The sequence below is a fragment of the Motacilla alba genome, chromosome 7 (assembly GCF_015832195.1).
Source record: "Motacilla alba alba isolate MOTALB_02 chromosome 7, Motacilla_alba_V1.0_pri, whole genome shotgun sequence".
In the NCBI taxonomy this organism is placed as follows: Eukaryota; Metazoa; Chordata; class Aves; order Passeriformes; family Motacillidae; genus Motacilla; species Motacilla alba.
The window spans coordinates 6,765,451-6,784,511 of NC_052022.1; the positions used below are offsets into that span (position 1 = coordinate 6,765,451).

General features: G+C 42.2%; 1 protein-coding gene across 5 annotated transcripts in view; it reads right to left on the minus strand.

Moving 5' to 3' along the window:
* Positions 1-2,095: 2,095 nt before the first annotated feature.
* The window catches only part of MGAT5 (alpha-1,6-mannosylglycoprotein 6-beta-N-acetylglucosaminyltransferase), a 112,976-nt gene continuing 96,010 nt past the window's right edge, over positions 2,096-19,061 (minus strand). For all 5 annotated transcript variants that reach the window (XM_038143087.1, XM_038143088.1, XM_038143089.1 and 2 more), the window contains 5 exons: positions 17,071-17,217; positions 14,271-14,387; positions 13,385-13,459; positions 10,531-10,688; positions 2,096-9,330 (listed from right to left, as the gene is read on the minus strand). In XM_038143087.1, the coding sequence (XP_037999015.1) occupies positions 9,132-9,330; positions 10,531-10,688; positions 13,385-13,459; positions 14,271-14,387; positions 17,071-17,217 (696 nt within the window). In that variant the 3' untranslated portion in view covers positions 2,096-9,131. The remainder of the gene's footprint in view (positions 9,331-10,530; positions 10,689-13,384; positions 13,460-14,270; positions 14,388-17,070; positions 17,218-19,061) is intronic.

Sequence of the window (19,061 nt, forward strand, 5' to 3'; positions counted from 1 at the left end):
CCCTGAGGTCCTGCAGGAGCAAGGACCCCCGAGGCAAGGCTCCCAAGCAAAGCAGGACACACGGTGAGACCAAACAGCTGGGGTCTGTTCTCTGCAAACTGTTCCCAGGGGTTTTGCTACAAAGATTCACTACCTAGATTTCAGCTAAATGCAAGCTCCACTATCAATAAAACAAAATAACAAGTCCTGACAAGCATAAACACAAATACAGGGGAGTGTGAGGCAGCAAAGTGGGTGCTCCAGCTCTTGCACACTGAGGGGAAGTGTTTTGAGAGCAGCCCAAAGTCCCAGCAAAACGTTTCCATCTGTGGACTCTCTACCAGCTGGAGTTTGACTAAACCCAGTCTAAGCATGTGAGAGTTGAAGTATCCAGTATTTAAGCTCCCCCAAAGGAGCTCTCCAATACAGCTGCATGGTGTATTTTTGATTCCAAGTTCCAATTTTCATAGATTTTTTTTCCATTATGTGACTGCAACACAGCCCACATCTAACTCTAGCTGCTCACCATTTTACAGATGTCTCTTCAGCTTTTGAGATGTCAAAGCTGAACAACAATTAAGGGAATGAAACAGGAAGGAAAACGTTTCCAAAAATAAGCAGAACAAGAGCCTGAATGAGCAGTGTCCTCCACTAATTCATTTTGATGGTAGGAAACATTTGGAAACCGTGGTATGTTGAATAGCAACACAGAACCAACAACATTTTCACCCAATTTAGTCCAAGGGGAAGTATGCCAAGGACCATAAAAAGGGGCAAGTGGTGAAGGATATTCACATACTTTTCTTCACTGAAACAGCCATAAAAGGCTCTTGCAGCAGCACTGCACAGTGGAAAAACCACCCTCTGTAGCCACAATGCACAGAACTCCCCAGTGAAGAGACTGGCCAAGTGGATATCCAAACCCACCTCACAAACCTCTGCCAGCCTGCAAGGCATCTGTCTGACATCTTCATTTCTGCTCTTGCTTACCAGGGTGTGTGTCATTCACTGGGACAGGGGCAATACAAGGCATCCCAAGGTGGTATTTACTGACTTCTGTACTCTTCTGATTCGACAGTACTCAGTTATGTGCGGCCACATTAAAAACAAATAACCAAAACATCAAAAAACTTAGAAAAAGGTAATGGGTAATGCTGGAAAAAATGAGCTGTTGCTTCTCTCCAGTGTAGTTGTGCCTTTTTTTTTTTTTTAACACATAGCAACTGTGTTACAAATGGACATTTTTTTAACAGATAAAGAGTTGTCTTTTTTTTTTTTAACTATTATATTTTCCACTGCATACTGCTCCTGCATTAATTGCTCTATTACTCTTGGATGCCTCTACCAAAACCTCTCCACATTCCCAGCAGCTGACAACAGAGAGCCCTTCCCTCACTCTTGGCTGGGCTAACAAAACCTGAAGCGGGCAGAAAAGGCCTGTCAGCAGAATGGGTGCCACTGAAACACCCTGACAGCTCCCCTGGAGAACTTTCACTCTGGACGTTTGTATTTGTGCAGAGCTGCCAAGGTGATTTCATGTGGCACCTCTTGAGGGCACTGAACGCACACCCCAATCCACAGCTTCACCCTGAGCCCTTGTTCCTCGTGCACGTTTCACTCCTGAGTGCTCAGCATGTTCAATTGGACCCTGCAGGAGAATGCTCTCTAAAGCTGCTGTTTTACCACAGTGCAGCTCCATCTTTCAACTCCACAGTGTATTGTGCCAGCAGGTCTTGCAGGCCTGAGAGCCACTGCAATTCCAGTCTCACTTTCCCTTTCTCCCAAATTTACAGTGTGCTGTAAATTCAGTGTGTGCTGTAATTGAGTGTGCTGTAAATTTATAGGAAAGCAGGAATTTCTAACTACTGCTGTGACAAAGCTTCCTCCTGAAAGGAGGCTTGATGTAACCCATTACCCAACCCGGGTTTAAAACAAAACAAAGCAAACAGTTCATTACTCACCTGATGTTCTGCTGGCTACAGTGTGGGACTTACCTGTGCAGAGGTGGGGCAGCAACAGAAACACCCAGCTGCAGAGCTGGAAGAAGCCCCAGAAATGCAGTTTGGGATAAAAGGCAGCTCATGGCATTCCCATTTAAGCACAAAGCAACCATAAATCCAAATCACACAAGAAAAAAGTTTATTGAAAAATAAATTCTCCCTAGTTTTTTTTTCTACAACAGTGAAAACAAAGCATTTTTCTATGCCATTAAAGTACAGACATTTACTGTTCTAAAAAAAAAAAAATTAAAAAAAAATCCCATCCTATTGAACCCCAGGAACTTGGCAGTATCTGAACCACTGCGTTCTGTTCTGTTTGAATCCAACTGCTTGAACGTAATATAGTGGAACACAACCATTGAAATAAAACAAAGGATTAACCTATTAGGGGAGAATTCAAACAAACACCCCATAGTACCAGCCTGATCCTGAAGTTCTTGTGTCCATTTAAACCCTCATTGACTCCACATTATTGTTTGCAAAAAGCAATATTTTACTTCCAGTGAATTCAGTAGGTTTTTTCCCAATTTACACCGCTACAGGGCTTATTCAGACTCTGACCCTCCTCACCCACGAAGAGGGAGACTCCTCCAGGGAATGATGCAGACCAGAACCCAAAGAGCTGCCTCAAATAGCACTCTGGAGAATCTCCCTGCAGTGGTCAGCTCAGCAAGCTCAGGGGGATCAAAGTCTCCAAGCCCAAATTAGCTTTTTAAATATTCCCTGATATTTTTTATTTTTCTTTTGGCTCTCTTAGAATCTTCAGGGTAACATTTCTCACAAAACTTACTCTCTTTTTCCCTTTGGTAAAAACTGCCATTTCCTCCTCCTCTCCTGCATTCCTTGCAAAAACCAAATTAAACCCACGACTCCTTAAAAATATTTTTCACTGTCACTGTACTGCAACAGACCTGATAATGAACATAAATTAGTTCTGGGTATTACACCATTAAAATTAACTGCCTTCAGACAGCAATTGAACTTGATTTATCATGTGCCTATTTGATACTTCAAAACTACTTTGCAGCTGCTGGAGCCCGAGCCAGGTCGTGTTGCATGCACTCGGTGCCCGGATGGCTCCAGGAAATGCCAGGCGTTATTTACATGCTCTCCCTAAAGCCAAGGATTTGGTGGCTCCTGCAGGACCCAGGGCTGTATTTGCAGGGACAATCCAGATGTGTTTTCCTGCACCAGAAGCAGCCACGTGCGTTGGTGGCCGTGGGGACAGCAGGGTCCTCAATGCCTCAGTTCTGTGAGCCCTTATATGAGGTGACAAATTCTGGTCCCATGCACAGCTCACTGAAGTAAATAAGTAAATGGCACTTGCACTGAACTGCCCAGCAGAGAGAAGGGTTTCAATCACTTGAGCACAACTGATTTTTTAAAGCAGTTTCTACTGCTTTAAAAGTTATTACTCACTTTATCAAAACTTTGAGGACCTGGTTTTATTTACTCATTTAATAAATGAGGTGGCTTAGTGCTCTTGAGAGAGGTCTCCTGAATTAAAACACACTTTTTTGCATTCTAATTACATGAATATGCAAAGGATGACTCTGTTAAAAATGAGCAGGTCCCAGCGTGCAAGGCACATCAGCAATGGCTGCACTTTGTTGCTTTTCCTGGAAGAAGGAACAATGAATGATTCCTCACACCTGAGGCACTCTGGGGTCCAGCCTCTGCTATTTTCAACACATTCCTACAGTAAACATTTTACACTTGATACGTGGAGTTGCTGTTTACACATTCCATTTAAACATAATTATATTTAGAAGTTACAAACTAATTAAAAAAAACAACCAAACCAACCCTACAGAACTGCTTGAAAATGTGTGGATGAGATTTAAGTCACTGCCCATAAAACAGTGTGTTTTGATGTTACATTTACAGCAATATTATTAAAGCAGATCTCAATAAAATCCTCTGTGTCCCTGGCCATTTCAGCCCCAATGAAAACACATCTGTCAGTGCATTGCTCTCCTTGAGTTTACAGCATTCCTTATAACACTGGGGCCAAAGGAGAGGGAAAGAGATCACAAGTGAGAAGCTGAAGGCATAGCAGCTGCAAGACAAGCATCACGAGGAGACAGCCACCAAATGTTAGCACCCCTGGAAAAAAAGACTAGGAAATCAGAAACTGATAACTCCTGGTCTCTGTATAAATAAACAATAAAAGATTCCATCACTCAGACTCCCAACTGTTGACTGAACAGCAATTTAACCATGTTTTCAACGGATACCTTAATAATTAATCAGTAACATCAACTTAGAGCTGATCTATGTTGTGACAGCAAGAAAAACTGGTTGCTGATATGTGAGTAATATGTCCTGGAAGTGTTTGGTCTTTATCATTTAAGGTACAGTGCTTTACACTTATTAAAAAGGGAGGGCCGATTCTTTAATTTTCAGAAACATTAATGGAGGAGTTGTGCTATCACTGAAGCCAGGGGGAGGAACGAAGTTAATGAGGCTTGGATGAGATTACATCCAGCCCAACTCATCCCAGTTAATTTACTTTACTGGCAAAATCTGGTCCTGAAATGAACTCTGAGGAAAAGACATACCTGAGAAAGCAATTTGGGTTTTGTTTACATGAGGAGTGCTGCAAACTCAGAAATCACTTTGCAATTAAGATGGGCCATGCACTCTGAGAGGGGAGGGAATGGTCATATTAAGGACAAATCAAGGATGCTGCCTAGGATTTTAAAGAGCAGTGGTACAACATGACAGCCTGATTTGGAGCTGATGATATCAAGAAAAATTTTCCGTGAGTCTGATTTCTTGATAATCAGCAAGGTGCAAAAGCTGACACAAAGTAGCTGGGAGCAGAGCGGAGCTGGGAAGGTGCAGAGTCCTGGCTCTGGCTGCAAGCCCATCCCAACTGAAATCTGATCAGCAGCTGCCTTGCAAAACACTCCTGCAGAAAAGTAGTAGCATAAAAAAGAAAACCCAGCTGCAATAAGCTGACCAGTCCCTGCACACTGAGAGCTGCCAGTTCAGCTGTGATAAAAGGCCAGTGTTCTCTGCTAGCACCAGGAACCGCCCCGTGTACGTCCATGCAGAGACATCTTTATCTGAAAAACCAACACCTCCCAAAACCCAACTGGATCTTCAATTTTCCTGCCCGTCCAATCAGCTCTGGCTGTTCCTGGAGGTTTTCTGTTATCATTGTCTCCCTGGGGAATGTTAATGGCTTTCCTTTGCTCCCTGGTCATTGAACAGACATCCCGTCCCAGCAGGAGCTTCATGCCAAATCACAGATTCTCACTCAATTGCATTCTGCTTGCAGAAGCAATGTTTTGCAGGAATTATTAGAAGTTATAGTATCTTTTATCTTATTAAGCCTTATATAGTTTTAGAACAGATTTCTCCACTACTTAAAAACATTCAAAATTCACACCACTAAGTTGTAGAGTCATCAGCACAATTTACCTGGAATTAGTGTTCCATTATACTTGTTCAGACAGTGTCCATATTCCAAACACACATCCAAACCCCAAAGAAAGTAAAAAAGGCACATAAACATTAAATATTTGTAGAAACATAATCTGATATGAACAAGCAAACACACTGCTGCAACTATAAATTACAAAAAGAAACATAGAAACTAAGCAAAAAATGCAAAAAGCAACTCTATTTATACATGTGCAAATCAACTTGCATATATGAAATAAATGAGGTTTTTATTGGCATTTTTAAACAGTGTGTATTTACCAACTTTACCTTTCAAAGGCAAGCCTTTTATGTTAATTTTAATAAATATGTAAATGCTTCTCTCAAGTTTTCTAATCCCGTAGGAACAAGATTTTTGAAAAAAACTAGGTCACATACAAAAATACAAAATTTTAAAACAAAGAATGTCTTGATATGAGAGATATGTTTAAAAGCTTGTAAAATGGTTTTTGTATTCAACTTTTGACATTTTTTTCCCATCCATCGCAGATCAATAGATTCAAATGCAGTCATGCAAAAACCTGACTTGTGAGCAGAGGAAGATGCAAGCTCTACTGTCAAACTGAAAAGAGCAGCACGGTCCCCTCTCTGATGTCCTTGCTTGAGTGCAAGAACAGGACTACACACCTTTATTCTTCAATTAGCAAAGAAAATAGTTATGGAACTCGGACAGAAAGCTGCCCCCTAGCCTGAAATGTGGATATCTAAAACAGGTTGTAGTAAATAATTCAAACTCTTCACTAGTCCCACATGGATTTGCCTGAGTGTTCATCTGCAGAAGGATTCACTAATTTCTCACTGCTCGGGGGAGCACGGCTGTGTGACGGGAGCGTGTGTGGGGCTCAGAGAGCAAGGCTTGCAGAGTCTGTGCACTCACAGTTCTAAATACAGTCTGCTTTTACAGGAATATAGACTGAAAGCTGGAGGTCTTGATTTGTTATTCCTCAAGATTAATGAGTCTTCTCTAGAGGTTTCAGTGGAAATATGATCAGAGACCACTGACTCTGAAGCCAATTTGGATGTTCTGTCCCTGGCTGAAACGCGAGCGGCATCAGTGCTGCTGTGGCATTTTGGCCAGAATGTACAATTCAGTTCAGCAGACTAGAAACAGTGCTACAGCATGAAAAAACAGAGCTTATGACAAACTCTCCCTGCTGTGGTAAAGGCAAACGTAGCATTGAGCAAAGCACTAGACCAGAAAATGTTATAATAACAAATACCAAACCCCTCCCATCTTTAAAGGTTTAGAGGCAAAATCAAATGCAGTATGTATTGCCATGTGGGCCTTACAGCAGGGGGATCCAAGCAAACATGTATTTACAGCAAAGAATTACACTACAGCAAAACCCACTTTTTGCATCCTTTAAGTGCACACGCACAAATCTTTGTTTCCAACATAATTCTGTGATATCCCAGTCCAAAATCAATTCCTGCCTGAAAAACATCAGGCTGAAGACAAGTCCTGCTGTTGCCTTTACTTTCAGCACCAGCTGGAAGTTCATACACTGTGATAGGCAGGATTTTCTAGTTCCACAAATATGCACAGGTATGCAGGGGATATTTTATATAAAAACAGAACGAATTGTTGTGCCTGCTCAGACCCATTTCCAATTGTCCACCCCCAGCTTTTCCAGGGCAGTGAAACTATGGTAAACTACATTTGTGCTGACTGAAGCAAATGCTGAGCTGTGGCAACAGGAGGGATTTTCATACTGGTTTGCATTTGTTTTCTTTTCATACAAAAATTCTGCCTCCCATTACAGAACCCAGCTGTTCTGTTTCTGGAAAATTAATCTAAAACACAGCAGATTTTCACATCATCAAGCCCAGATCCTGGTGACCCTGCTGTTCAACAGCTCCCACAGTCCCTTTTTGGATACTCAGCAGCCTCCTGTGCTGAGCAGAGGGATGTTATGGAGTGTTAGAGGGTAACACTGTCAGGAGTGTTGAGGCAGGAAACCAAATGCTTGAAAAGGCTCATTCACTGCTTTGAAACTGGAATTTAAAATGTAGACTGTTTTGGAGGATTTATCCACAGTGCAATAGCATCTCCCTTGCCTGGTCTTTGGTAGGTCACCACATCCATCAATATTCCCACAGATAATGAACACTGCTCACCAGAAAAATCTGAACCAAGCAGATATGTCTGAGAAAGGAAAATGTAAAGCATCTCTGCCTTTCATTACTACCTGGTAATCTTTATGAAAAAAAAAATATTTGTGCTGATTTGAGGTTTTATCTCACCAGCATGGTGAGAGCATGTCCAAACTGCAACCCTACAGACTGACTGCAGATTTGTTTCTCACTAATCTTAACATGTAACTTCCTGACTACAAATGGTGCTGTCACGCATGTCACCTTCTGCTGAAAATAACAAAAATTACTTCTGTAAAAAGAAGGCAGTTTAGAGAAGTTAACAGCCTGCTCTCAACATCAAACCAAAACAACCAACTTTGATTTAAATTTCGAACTCTTGAATTGTTTTCTTCTAAATTTGTAAGTGGTGTGCCTGATCAAAAGGGAAGAAGAAACAAGGAACAAGCAGCCCCCTACAACCAGAAAAACAATCAAAGAACCCAAGAGGACTGATTAATTATTTTCTTTTCAGTTCTTTGTCTCCTCTTACTTGTTCTCCAGAAAAAAAAATTCTCTTTAAAAACCTAGCTAGTTGTGAAGACATTTTACATTTCTACCAGACAATAATTATAGTTAGCTGAGTTTAACCTTTCTATGTCATTCAGCAACACTTTAACTACTGGAAGCCATAGCAAACTGAGGCTCTAAGGATAATATTGCTCCAATGATGCTGATACTTTTTGTTTCACACAGTATTTCTAGTAGACAGACTACAACAGAAGCGTGGGCAAATTCTGAGGATTATTCCCTAAATGGGACCAGTAAACTGTGACGAGTCCATTCCAAAAATGGTTGTGTGTTTTTGTAGCTTTTCCACACTGAAGAATGCCACAACCCCAGTGAGCTGTGCAGTTACCAAGATGTGTCACACGCTGGCAACTGCCTATTTGCTGGTTTGTGACACTCTGCTTAGGCTGCTCTGGCGCAGCAGCTGCGATGCAGACAATACCTTGTTGTATACAAATATTTAATTAAAAAAAAAAGGAAAAAAAATGGGCCCAAATAACCCAATAGCAGGGTACAGAGCTCTCTCATTATTCCAAGTTCTTGTGAACTAAACCACTTCGTAGCCATTCAAGCCAAAGCTGTACCCAAACCAGTGCACCTTGAATAAAATGTTAGTTCTCCTTCCCTCAAGCACACTTTTTCAATTTTCTACTGGAATGAAGTTGAGATCCTTTAGCTAACCATGGTGGGGGATGTCCTAATTCATTAAAAAAAATAGAAAACACTTCACCCAAACAACAAAACCAGGAGTTTGATGGGTCTGGAAATTTTCTACAAACTATTCTGTGCAGTCATCTTCAAATCACTGTCGAACACGAGACTCGTTTCTCTTCGCTAACAGCTGAAGGAATCTGAAGAGCGACACTGCAAATATCCTTACAGGAAGAAAAGATCAGTTACAGCTGTTTATTATGAATCCCTCCTCTCTTAGTAGATAATTCTGCCCAGCAATGATAGCTCTGCCTGCAGTGGAAAACCTGGACCAAAGTGCAGGAAGTACTAAGGAACTCCTCTCCAAAGGACTCTCGTTGTCCCCAGCTGGGAGCAGCCCTGCTGCTGCTATAGGCAGTCCTTGCAGAGTGCCACCTGCCCCTTGATATAGTCCCTGCAGGGGCAGATCCTTCTGTGGGCAGGGTGGGAGCCAGCACAGCTGAACAGTAGCAGGTCACCTTGGAAAACACAGTGCTTCCTCCTTCCATCAAAAGAGGGGACCAGGATATCGTTTGCAGACTCCATGGTGAGACATTCGATATTATACCTAAAAAGCAAAGCACGTGATCTGCATCACACCTGACTTCATGGGAGTTTGGTACAGTTTTCAACCTTGCTCACTAAAAATAACAAACCCTGCTCTACTAGATCCTAAATCAAGTGCATTTACAAGTGCAGCTTTCCAGAACATGACTCTTCTGCTGTACAGATTCTCTCTGCAGAGGGCAGTGCAGCCTTTACAGCTTTACCGTTTCCTAAAGATTAACAAAAGAAGTTAAAGAGAAAAAAACCTGCTTTTGATTATTCCCCAAAACCTAATATTTAAATACACCATGGATTTTCAGTAGGGCAGACTCAAAGAATCTGAAATCAGGAGATACTCTCTTTGATTTCAGGAAGTCTCTTCCCCAGGGAAGCCCCACAGAGCCAGGCAGCCCTGGGCAGCTGCAGATGGGTGAGCTGGGCTGTGGGATGAGGGATGCTGCTCCTGGCCTACAGGGAACAGGGCCTGCAGCTCCCAGGAGCCAGCCAGCAGAAAATGAAAAATGCCAGTTGCCATTTTCTGACCACAAAGCTTAAGCACCAGGGTAGCAATTCCAGCAAAACCTTGTTTTTCACTTATTCTGGAAACATTGGTAACCTTCAGCATTTAACAGACGGGTTCTTTTCCACGGGATTATGATTTTGTCTAGACAGCTAGAAATGAAAGTTTTTATATGAGCTGCTTCTGAACTCCGCTGCAAATTACAACTTTTCAAAGGAAATACACACCCCAAAATCTTCTACAGTGTAATTTAGCAAAAAGTGGGGATGGAAAACCTGGAAAGCAGATTCCCCAGCAGCCAATTTGCAGGAGCCTGGTTTTGAGGACTTTGTTTTCACTCTGAGAGGAACACAGACACATTTCCAAAGAGCACCCAAAAGCAGCATTCCTTTCCTTAATGCATAGCTGGTGAGTTTTACACATCTGCACCAACACCTCCAGGGTATCAGGGCTCACAATTCTGTAGCCAGGACAATGGTGACAGAAGGGGAATGGCCCCTGTGCTCCTGGCAGGGTGCTCTCAGCAGTCACCACTATCACACACTCCACACAGCGCTGCCAGGCCCTCACTCATAGCTTGCTGCAGCCAGAGCTGCTCTCCCCATCCTCCCTTCTCACAGAATTTGTGCTTTAAATTCCAAGTGTGATAAAAACCAGTGCAATAAAGAGACCAAACAACATATTTGTGCTAGAAATACTTACCTAAGCAGAGCTTTGTCCTTGTTAAGATGCTGGAAGAAGGAAGGCTCACAGATGAGCTGGCTTTCCTGACAAACTTGCTTACAGGATTTTCCAGGTTCAGCAATTTTGACTTGAAGGGCACTTAATGGGGGCCACATCACCTGCCCGTGACAGAAATCCTGCAGTGACAGATCATGTTTTGTTATGATGCTGTCAGACAACATTTCACAACACTCAGACTGTATTTTAACATTTGGCAGCTCTCACCAAAAGGTGATCAGATAATTTGGGCCTGGTCCATCATGGTTTGCTTCCTCTGGACAAAACCAAAACTTGTTTGAACTGATCCCCCAGTGTGACCCAAAGCCCCCAAATTCATTTAGCAGTTCTCAATATCAGCTTGAGCTTTTTTCATTCTGTTCTGATTTCCTCTCCTGAAGGAGAAAGTTTTCATACTTCCAGGTCTAACCACAAAAGTAATATTACAGAGTCATGAATCACAAAGTACCCTGAGTTGGAAGGGACCCACAAATTTCAAGGTGAGTGTCACCCTGATTTTCTAAGACTTTTCTAAGCCTTCTGATGTTTGCATTCTTGTAACAAACTTTCTCACACACAGTTCTGTAAACAACTTATGTTTTGCATTCTTTCATGGAGGAGGAGAGAATTGATGGACTCTTGGTCTGTCCAGTGTCATTGGAGAGGTGGCACTGTCACCCTCCAATCCACTGTCACTTTTGGAAAACTATAAATGTTGGAGTCAGAAAATAAAGGTCCCTCCTTTTGTTCACCTGGAGAGCAGCAGTGTCCGTGTCGTCTTTTCGTGTCGTATTACGACAGGTGAGACCAAAGGAGGTGTCCTCCTTCATCTGTGTTTTCTTGCTCTTGGGTGAATGTTCTCACTCCCTTTGCCAAGCTCTGGGGCTCAGCTGACCCTCTGCTGAGCCAAGTCAGTTTTCTGACCTCACAGAGTCCTGCCCCAAACATTTTCTGCTGGGTTATCAACTTCTCTGCTTGGCCACATCTTTCACAGTCAGTGTGTGTGCTCCCTCAGCCCAGCCTGCCTCCTCCAACAGCTCCCAGATCTGCAGCAGGGAATCCCTGCTGCTTTGGCCATGGCTGCCTGGCTGCTCCTTTGATGCCAGTGCCAAAACTGAAGCAACCTCTCCTCCCCCTGGTTCCCAGCCTCTGCTGCTGCCTTGCAGAGCAGACACGACTGTGTGTGCAGCCGCAGAGCAAACAGGAGCAGGGCTGGGTTCAGCAGGGATGCTGTGAGCCGACAGCCACACCGGGCTGCTGCCAGGGGCAGGGCATGCCAGGATGGAGCAGCTTGGAGACAAGGCTGGTTGAAGGCAGCTGAAGGTGGCACTGCTGGGTGTGCAGCCCCAGCCCACAGCAGCTCTCCTACCTCAGACCATACAGGCCTTCAGCCCAGCTGCTGGATCTGAAGGTTCAGGGAGGTCACCAAACCTTTCTTGTGAACACTGTCCTCCCTCCTGACCCTCTGCCGAGGCCCCAGAAGGGGAGCTCTGGACACCTTTAAATGCCACAGTTCCACTGTCCATGGAGTGACCGGTGGGCCAGTGCATGTGGCCCCAACTCTTCACACTCAAACATCCCCTGAGGACCCCACTGTCATGGGCAACCCCACAGCCACAGAAGCAGACCGATTCTTTATTCCAGCATCTTTGTTCCCATTTCAAGCTTGTGCTGCTTTCTCTGTTCTTCTTGCCTTCACCACAAACTCATCAAAATAAGGTCTCAATCTCTATTTTTGCTTTTTATTTTTGGTTCATCTGGCATGATAATTAGGCAAAGTGCTAAGTACATGCAGCTAAAAATTGTGCTTGAGCATCCTGGGAGCTGTGAAACACCACCAGCTTTTGACAATTAGTCAAAGCAATGAACAAAATTACAATATTCTGTGGATTTCTCAGAAGCACAAGGGAGGGCTTAGCCCTTGGGGGAGGGCCAGAGGGAAAAGACAAGTTTCAGCCACAAGTGCCATCTCTTGTCTTTTTTTCCCTTACATTGAGCTCCATTTCTTCCTGATTGACAAAAACTCCCAATTATAACTAACCTGGGTAGAATAATCAAAAGCAGTAGCAATACTTTTACAGGTTTTGTCATCAATACAGAAGCAAAAAGCTTAAAGTGTTTATTGGCAGGAAGGTGGGAATAGCTGTGCTGTGTTAACTGCCCTCCTGACCTGGAGCTGTGTTATTCTTTAGGACTGTCTTTAATAGCACCCACCTTCAAAAAATACAAGGGCAGACAGATGTCCAGTGCCCTTGAAAGAAATCCTGGCAATTAAATGACATATCAGAGATAAAGGCTACTCCTATCTCTGCTCTGCAGCAGCCAGAACAAAAGGCAGAGCTGGCTACTGCAACAGATCTGGCTTGGGCAGAAGTCCAAGCAAACACACAATTTCTAGAAACCAGGATCCCATGTAAATCTCTGCAGTTTATTACTCAACTGAACATCTTCTGCTGCTCTCAGCTGGCAGTAATGCCCAGGGACCAAAAGTCCTTTAAGTAACTGGGTTCCAAACCATTTAAATCTTTATTGATTGAAACTAAATACTTGAAAAATCTGCCCAGAGGCTGCAATTCTGCCCAGAGACTGCAATTCCATCAAAAAGTACCTCTGTATTTAAGTGATCCTTCTTGATCCAAAGCTTTTATGTGTGTACACAGCAAAGGAAGTCACATACACACTGAAAAATTGCTTTAGCTTTCTGCTTTCATATAATGCCAAGGTCTGCACAGCTACTGTTCCCACTTGGACAGCAGCAACACTGAGAAGCTTGAAAATGGAGATGGTCCTCCCTTTCCAACACAATCCAAGAGTCATCCAAAACAAAAGTTCATACCTGTTTTTCAATAAAGGCATTCATCCTCTGAAGCATTCCCTCACAGGTAAATTCATAGGGCAAATAAGGGTCAATCTGTGGAGACAGTGTGTTAAGGTTAGAAGGGTTTTTGTTTCAATCAACTTTGTTGTGCGCTCTGTGGCAGCAGCTTCTGGTCTAAAAACTCCATTACAGCTCGAGTAGCAACAAAAAGTACTGATAAACTCATTAACAAATAATAATTTTACAAAACCATCAGCAGTTTTAGCTGATTTTTCTCCTTTTTAAAGGCAGTAAGAATTGCTCCATGACTATCTTTATGGAAACTCAGGGTACACTGCAAAGTGACAGATGTAAGGCTAGCCTGAGACCCTCTGGGATCCCAGAGCTCCTGTTTTAACTAAGTTTCAGTTCTGAAGTTGAAGTGACAAAACAAAAACTGATACCTTTGAAAATTCCTTCATACTCTTCCCCCCTTGAAGTGCCCTCATTGCCATTCCACACTGTAAGTGCACAAACACTTCTGTGGGAATCTCAAACTCAGAGCTGAGCAGTGCAACGCTCTAAGAATCAACAATGAAACTTCCTCACTGAATGCACAGAGAACACAGATTGCTGGATAATTCACATGTGAAATTCTCATTTCTATACAAATTCACCCACTAATTTTTTTCAAGAACCTGACATATCCAGTACTAGAACATGAGAATTTCAATACAGGTATGCAATAACCATTTTTTCTTCAATATCATGAGAATTTCAATACCACAGATATGCAAAACCCATTTTTTTTCTTCAATATCCTATCAAAATGCAGCACTCATCAGACTCACATTAGGAAGCACTGTATGTGCAGTACACACCACACCCCCAAGTGCTGATAGCAAACTGAAGACACATTTCTCACCTTTTGATTCAAAATTGATTTCACGGCCTTCTCAACCTCAGAAAGGTCATTGATGTCCACAGTCCACACATGGGGCTTCCCAATGTAAACTTCAGCATAGGGGTGCTGAGATGTCAACTGAAAGAAGAAATTACATCAGTAAAAATTAATGTGTAAATATATCCTTGCCTCTCACTCTCTTAATCAGACTTTTTGGAAGAAATGCACTAGGGTAGTGCAAAAATTCAGTTAGAACACAACAGTCAGCATCATTCCTTCTGAGTTACTTTTCAGATTTTCTCTTTAATTTTAGGATATTAATTTAGCTGGAAAACTGAAAATCAGATAACACAAGTCAGATATGTGCACCTCTAATATGTGGCTTCAATCCTCACAAAGACCCACATCACAGAAGATTGGATGTTTACTGAAATTACTTGCACCATGACCCTGCTTCCCCACAGCTCATTCACAGAGCCACTCTCCTTCTTCACAACCTCTCACTGCCACAAGTCCAGCTTAGACCTGCATGGCTGGCTCCCAGAGATGCCATCCTCACCCTGCATCCTTCAAATGTCAAACATTTCCAGAGTTCTGTGAGCAACAGTGAAGAAAAACTAATTTTTATAACCAGGGATGAATTCGGACTCTTATGACTGAGAGAAGAGTAACATGACCTCCCCAAGAGTGATAACCAATATTTTACTCACCACTTGGTCAGAAAACAATATCAATGAATACCCCAGAGGGTAACTAAGAAAAGCTGTATCAGAGCTGCTTTCAGAACTAGCAGGACAGCTCAATAAGGATTTTTTGTGACCGGTCACCCAGGAGTGAGAACACGCACATGAACACACAAAAGGGAGCAAAAGCTACAGAAGGGGAGAAGTGGTTCACACCAGCCCCAGAAAAAAACCCCGCATTTTCAATAAATACCAAAAAACCCCACAGGATAGGTTGTTTATAAGCAGTGTTTATACAGCTGCCTCTTTATGCTGTCGTTAGGATAAAAAGACATTGCAGAAGATCTGAAGCAGGAAGCAGTGCCTGTTGGGAAGAACCTTCTCCTGCACTAGGAGATACACTGGACTTGATCTTTTCTTCTGATCTGCAAGAAACTGTTGCATTCACTATTAAAAAAAACCCATTAAAAATAGCCATTGCATTTTGCTTGTGGAGGATAGCAACTTGCAAAGGTTACTTGACAAAACCAGAAACACAGACTTCATCTTCAAATTCTTGCATGGACAATCATGTCACAGAACTACACATACAAGCTGTTTTTGTTTTTCTTCAGCACTTGAAGAATGGAGAGCAGCATTTAAAGGCTTTCTCAATCCCAAAGAACCAGCACATGGATTACTGGCAATTGGATCTAAATGCAGTTGTGAAGACCAGTCAGAGAAAATGTTAGTCTCAGGACAGGCCAGCAGGGCACGTGAAGGCAGGAATATGTGGATATATATGATGTATTTTGGACTTGAGCGGTCAATAGAGATTATTCTTCTGTCCAAGTCAGGTACACAGCATTTCTGTCAGTGCTGACACATGTCATCGGGATTTATCATGGCATTCCAAGCCCTGAAATTCCCACAAAGCACTTAAGATGGGTTCAGATTATTTACTGAGCCTGACCAGTTACGGTGTTTGGGCACAGAACAGCTGGAAATGACACAAAAACTGAGGGACTCGCAGAAGAAAAGTCTTGAAAAGTGTCAAGCTCAAGGAAAAAGTTTAAACAGGCTTTTATTCCCTTACTCCTTTGTTAAAAACACAGACTGAGAGAAAGGACAAGCTTCAGCTTGCACAGGACATGAATTCAGTGTATAACAAGAAAGGCAATTACAGTTGTGGATCATAAAATTATGAGGAATATTTTTTTCTGATCCTGACTGAAAATAGGAAGCTGTCTTCTGCATATCAACCAGCTGGGGCTGCTCAGGACACAATTTCTATAGCCCAAGCATAACCTGAATCATCTGCATGTTACCTGAGAGCTTTCCCTTGATGTAAATGCATAAAGAATATATGTACATACACCTGCGAGCAAGCCATGGCCACAGACCTGAGTGCTGATGTCAGAAATGGCTCTGTGACTATTAAATGTGTACAAGTGTAGGCTTTTACCTACACTGAATAAAAGAAAAATATTCCAAAGTCAGTGCCAGGATGAGGGGTTAGTTTATTAGTTTCAGTCTTCTCTCACTAGAGCCTAAACACACTGACTGTTTTCAAAGCCTGGAGTCTGGTTTTCCTGTTTTCTTCAAGAGTCAGTTCTGCAAAAGTCTTCAGCATTTAACCACAACCACGGTGGGTGACCATTAATACCTTAACTAAACAGTGCCTGAACAGGTCTTTTCTGAAGAAAAAAATATAAAAAATCCCAAAACACACATAACCACCCACAAATGCCCTTTTCATAATTTGCTTAAACACCTATATACTTCCTGCACAGAACACTGCAATGTCTGTTTCTCCAACAAAATAAAAACACTTTCAAATGATGTATCAAAACGACACGATCTGTTCCTGGGCAGAACATCAGGTTTCCAAGAGAAACTTCAGCTTATGATGTCTCAATAAGAAGTAGCAGAATGTACCTAAAGCAAATCTAGAGGTAAAGATTGAAGTGTGCTAACAACACTATTTTAATTTTCCTACAAAAATAAGGACTGATACTCCCATCAATGACTAAAGAAAAAAGCAGCTGCACACCTCTGGCAATAAACCTTGAACATTAATGCAATTTCTCTTACACTGTTATTAAAAGGAAACCCACAGGCACTTTCAATTAAAAATTATCAATATTGATAGAGCTTACCTCTCGGAGTGTAGGTTTGCCTTTGAAAAAATCTGTGTTTTTGCTACTTTTTGGTGGGTTAAATCTTAAATTTAGGAAAGCACATCCATTGGCAATAGCTTCCAAGGGAGCTGGCCCTTCATATGGAAATCCAAGACCAACAAACAGCTGAAAAACACAAAACAAGGGACATTTATTTTCATTTTTGTTATTCCCAAAAAAAGCTAAGAGCTAGCTAAAAAGAAACAAAACCACATGCTAAATGTACCAGCCTGAAGAAAATGCAATGCTAAGAAGAAAATTGGAGAAATTCAACAGCTCACCACCTCCCACCCAAGCAGTAATGGAATGTCCTGAAAACACATTTGACAATCATCATCTGTAATGAGCTGAGGTGGTTTTTCATGGAGCTGAGGCAACAACAGACCCTTTTAGGGCTTTTTTTGGGCGGGGGGGGGAAAAATTGGTGGTTTGATTGGTGTTGAAGTGGAGCTGCTGAGGCTTTCCTACAGGCACAGGATCTAAAGCAGCAATCTCCAGGAACAGCTGCACCAGTGTTTTCCCAACTCCCAAACCAGCCAGGCTGCTGGCTTTGCCAGCACAACACGCTCCTGGAACACTAATTAAGCCTCCTAATTAAAACGGTAGGTGGCAGCAAACAGCAGCTCACGACACTGGACCAAGGCAGCGAGAGCCCGCAGGGGCTTCAGAGGGTTCAACCTTCAGAGGGTTCAACGCCTCCAAAGGAAGCCAGAGCAAAAATGCATCCCAAAGCTTTTCCTCCACCAGCTGAGATTCCAGGAGCTCTAGGAAAGGCACTGCTCTGCTCCAGTGAAAACACATTAAATGGTTATTTTTTGAGTTGCCTGAAAAAATCTTGACCTTTTCCTGGCCAAACATAATGAAACCCCCTGAATTAAATACAGGAGTCTTCATCTTCATTTGAATGTTTGTGCCTCATGGGAGAACTACAAGCTCTGAGTTGGAGCAGCAATTTCTCAGTACTGCTGCATAACAATGTGTATATATATCTATATATTTCTAGTGCTTTTATCAGGAAAATAAAAGCACAATCTTCATAACTATGAGAGTCATGCAATCAGGACACATATTCAAGGAGGTCAAGGTAGACCATTCTGCATTAAATCTTCTGCAACACAGAAATGAATCCCAGCAGCAGAACATTCACAGCTGGAGGCTCTGCCTGGGAGCTGCTCCTCACATTGATGCATAAACCTGTAGTCAGCCCTGTCGTGCAGAGGCATTGCAGCATCAATCCTCCCCAACCCATGGCAACAACAGTATAAATTCAGAGCTGGCTCATTTTAGAAAAGCAAGTTAACACTTCTCAGCATAGCTGGGGACATGCAATTTGCACTGCACGGAGCTGAATATTCTAATTTCAGTTCTCAATATTCAGGTTAAAGAAGTTGCAAAAAGTTTTTCAACTCTCTCACAGATTTAAATCTTACAGAAGCTCTCCAGAGGCTGATAATAAAAAGATCTGGAAGCTATTTCTACTAAAGACAAATTATATAAATTCTGGTTTTATATATGGCATAAAATATGCCAGCTTTCAGAGAGAAATGCATACTACATATAATCTCAAAAGAGGGAATTTTAAAAAAGGTAATCTGTTGAAAATAATAAATTAAGGACATGAAATCATTTCATGCAGTCTGCACATAAAATATTATTTATTTAAACTACTCCTCAGTTCAGGCAGAAAACCAGCTGAGAACCAGCAATTAAACCTATCTGAAGTATCAATTCTCCTATGATCCCGTGTTTGTCTGTTATGTAGGGAATGCTGGGTTGTTTGCTTAGTTTTGCACTTTTTTAATAAACTGCTGCTGTGCACTGCTGAGTTCTTGTCTGACTGGTCCATTTATTTGGGAGGAAGCTCCATGGGAAAAGAAATATGGGTTTATGTTTTGACAGCACAGAGAGCACTGCCATCACTTAATCTATAATAAATAGCTTACCACCTGTTTCCCATCCATTTTCCAACC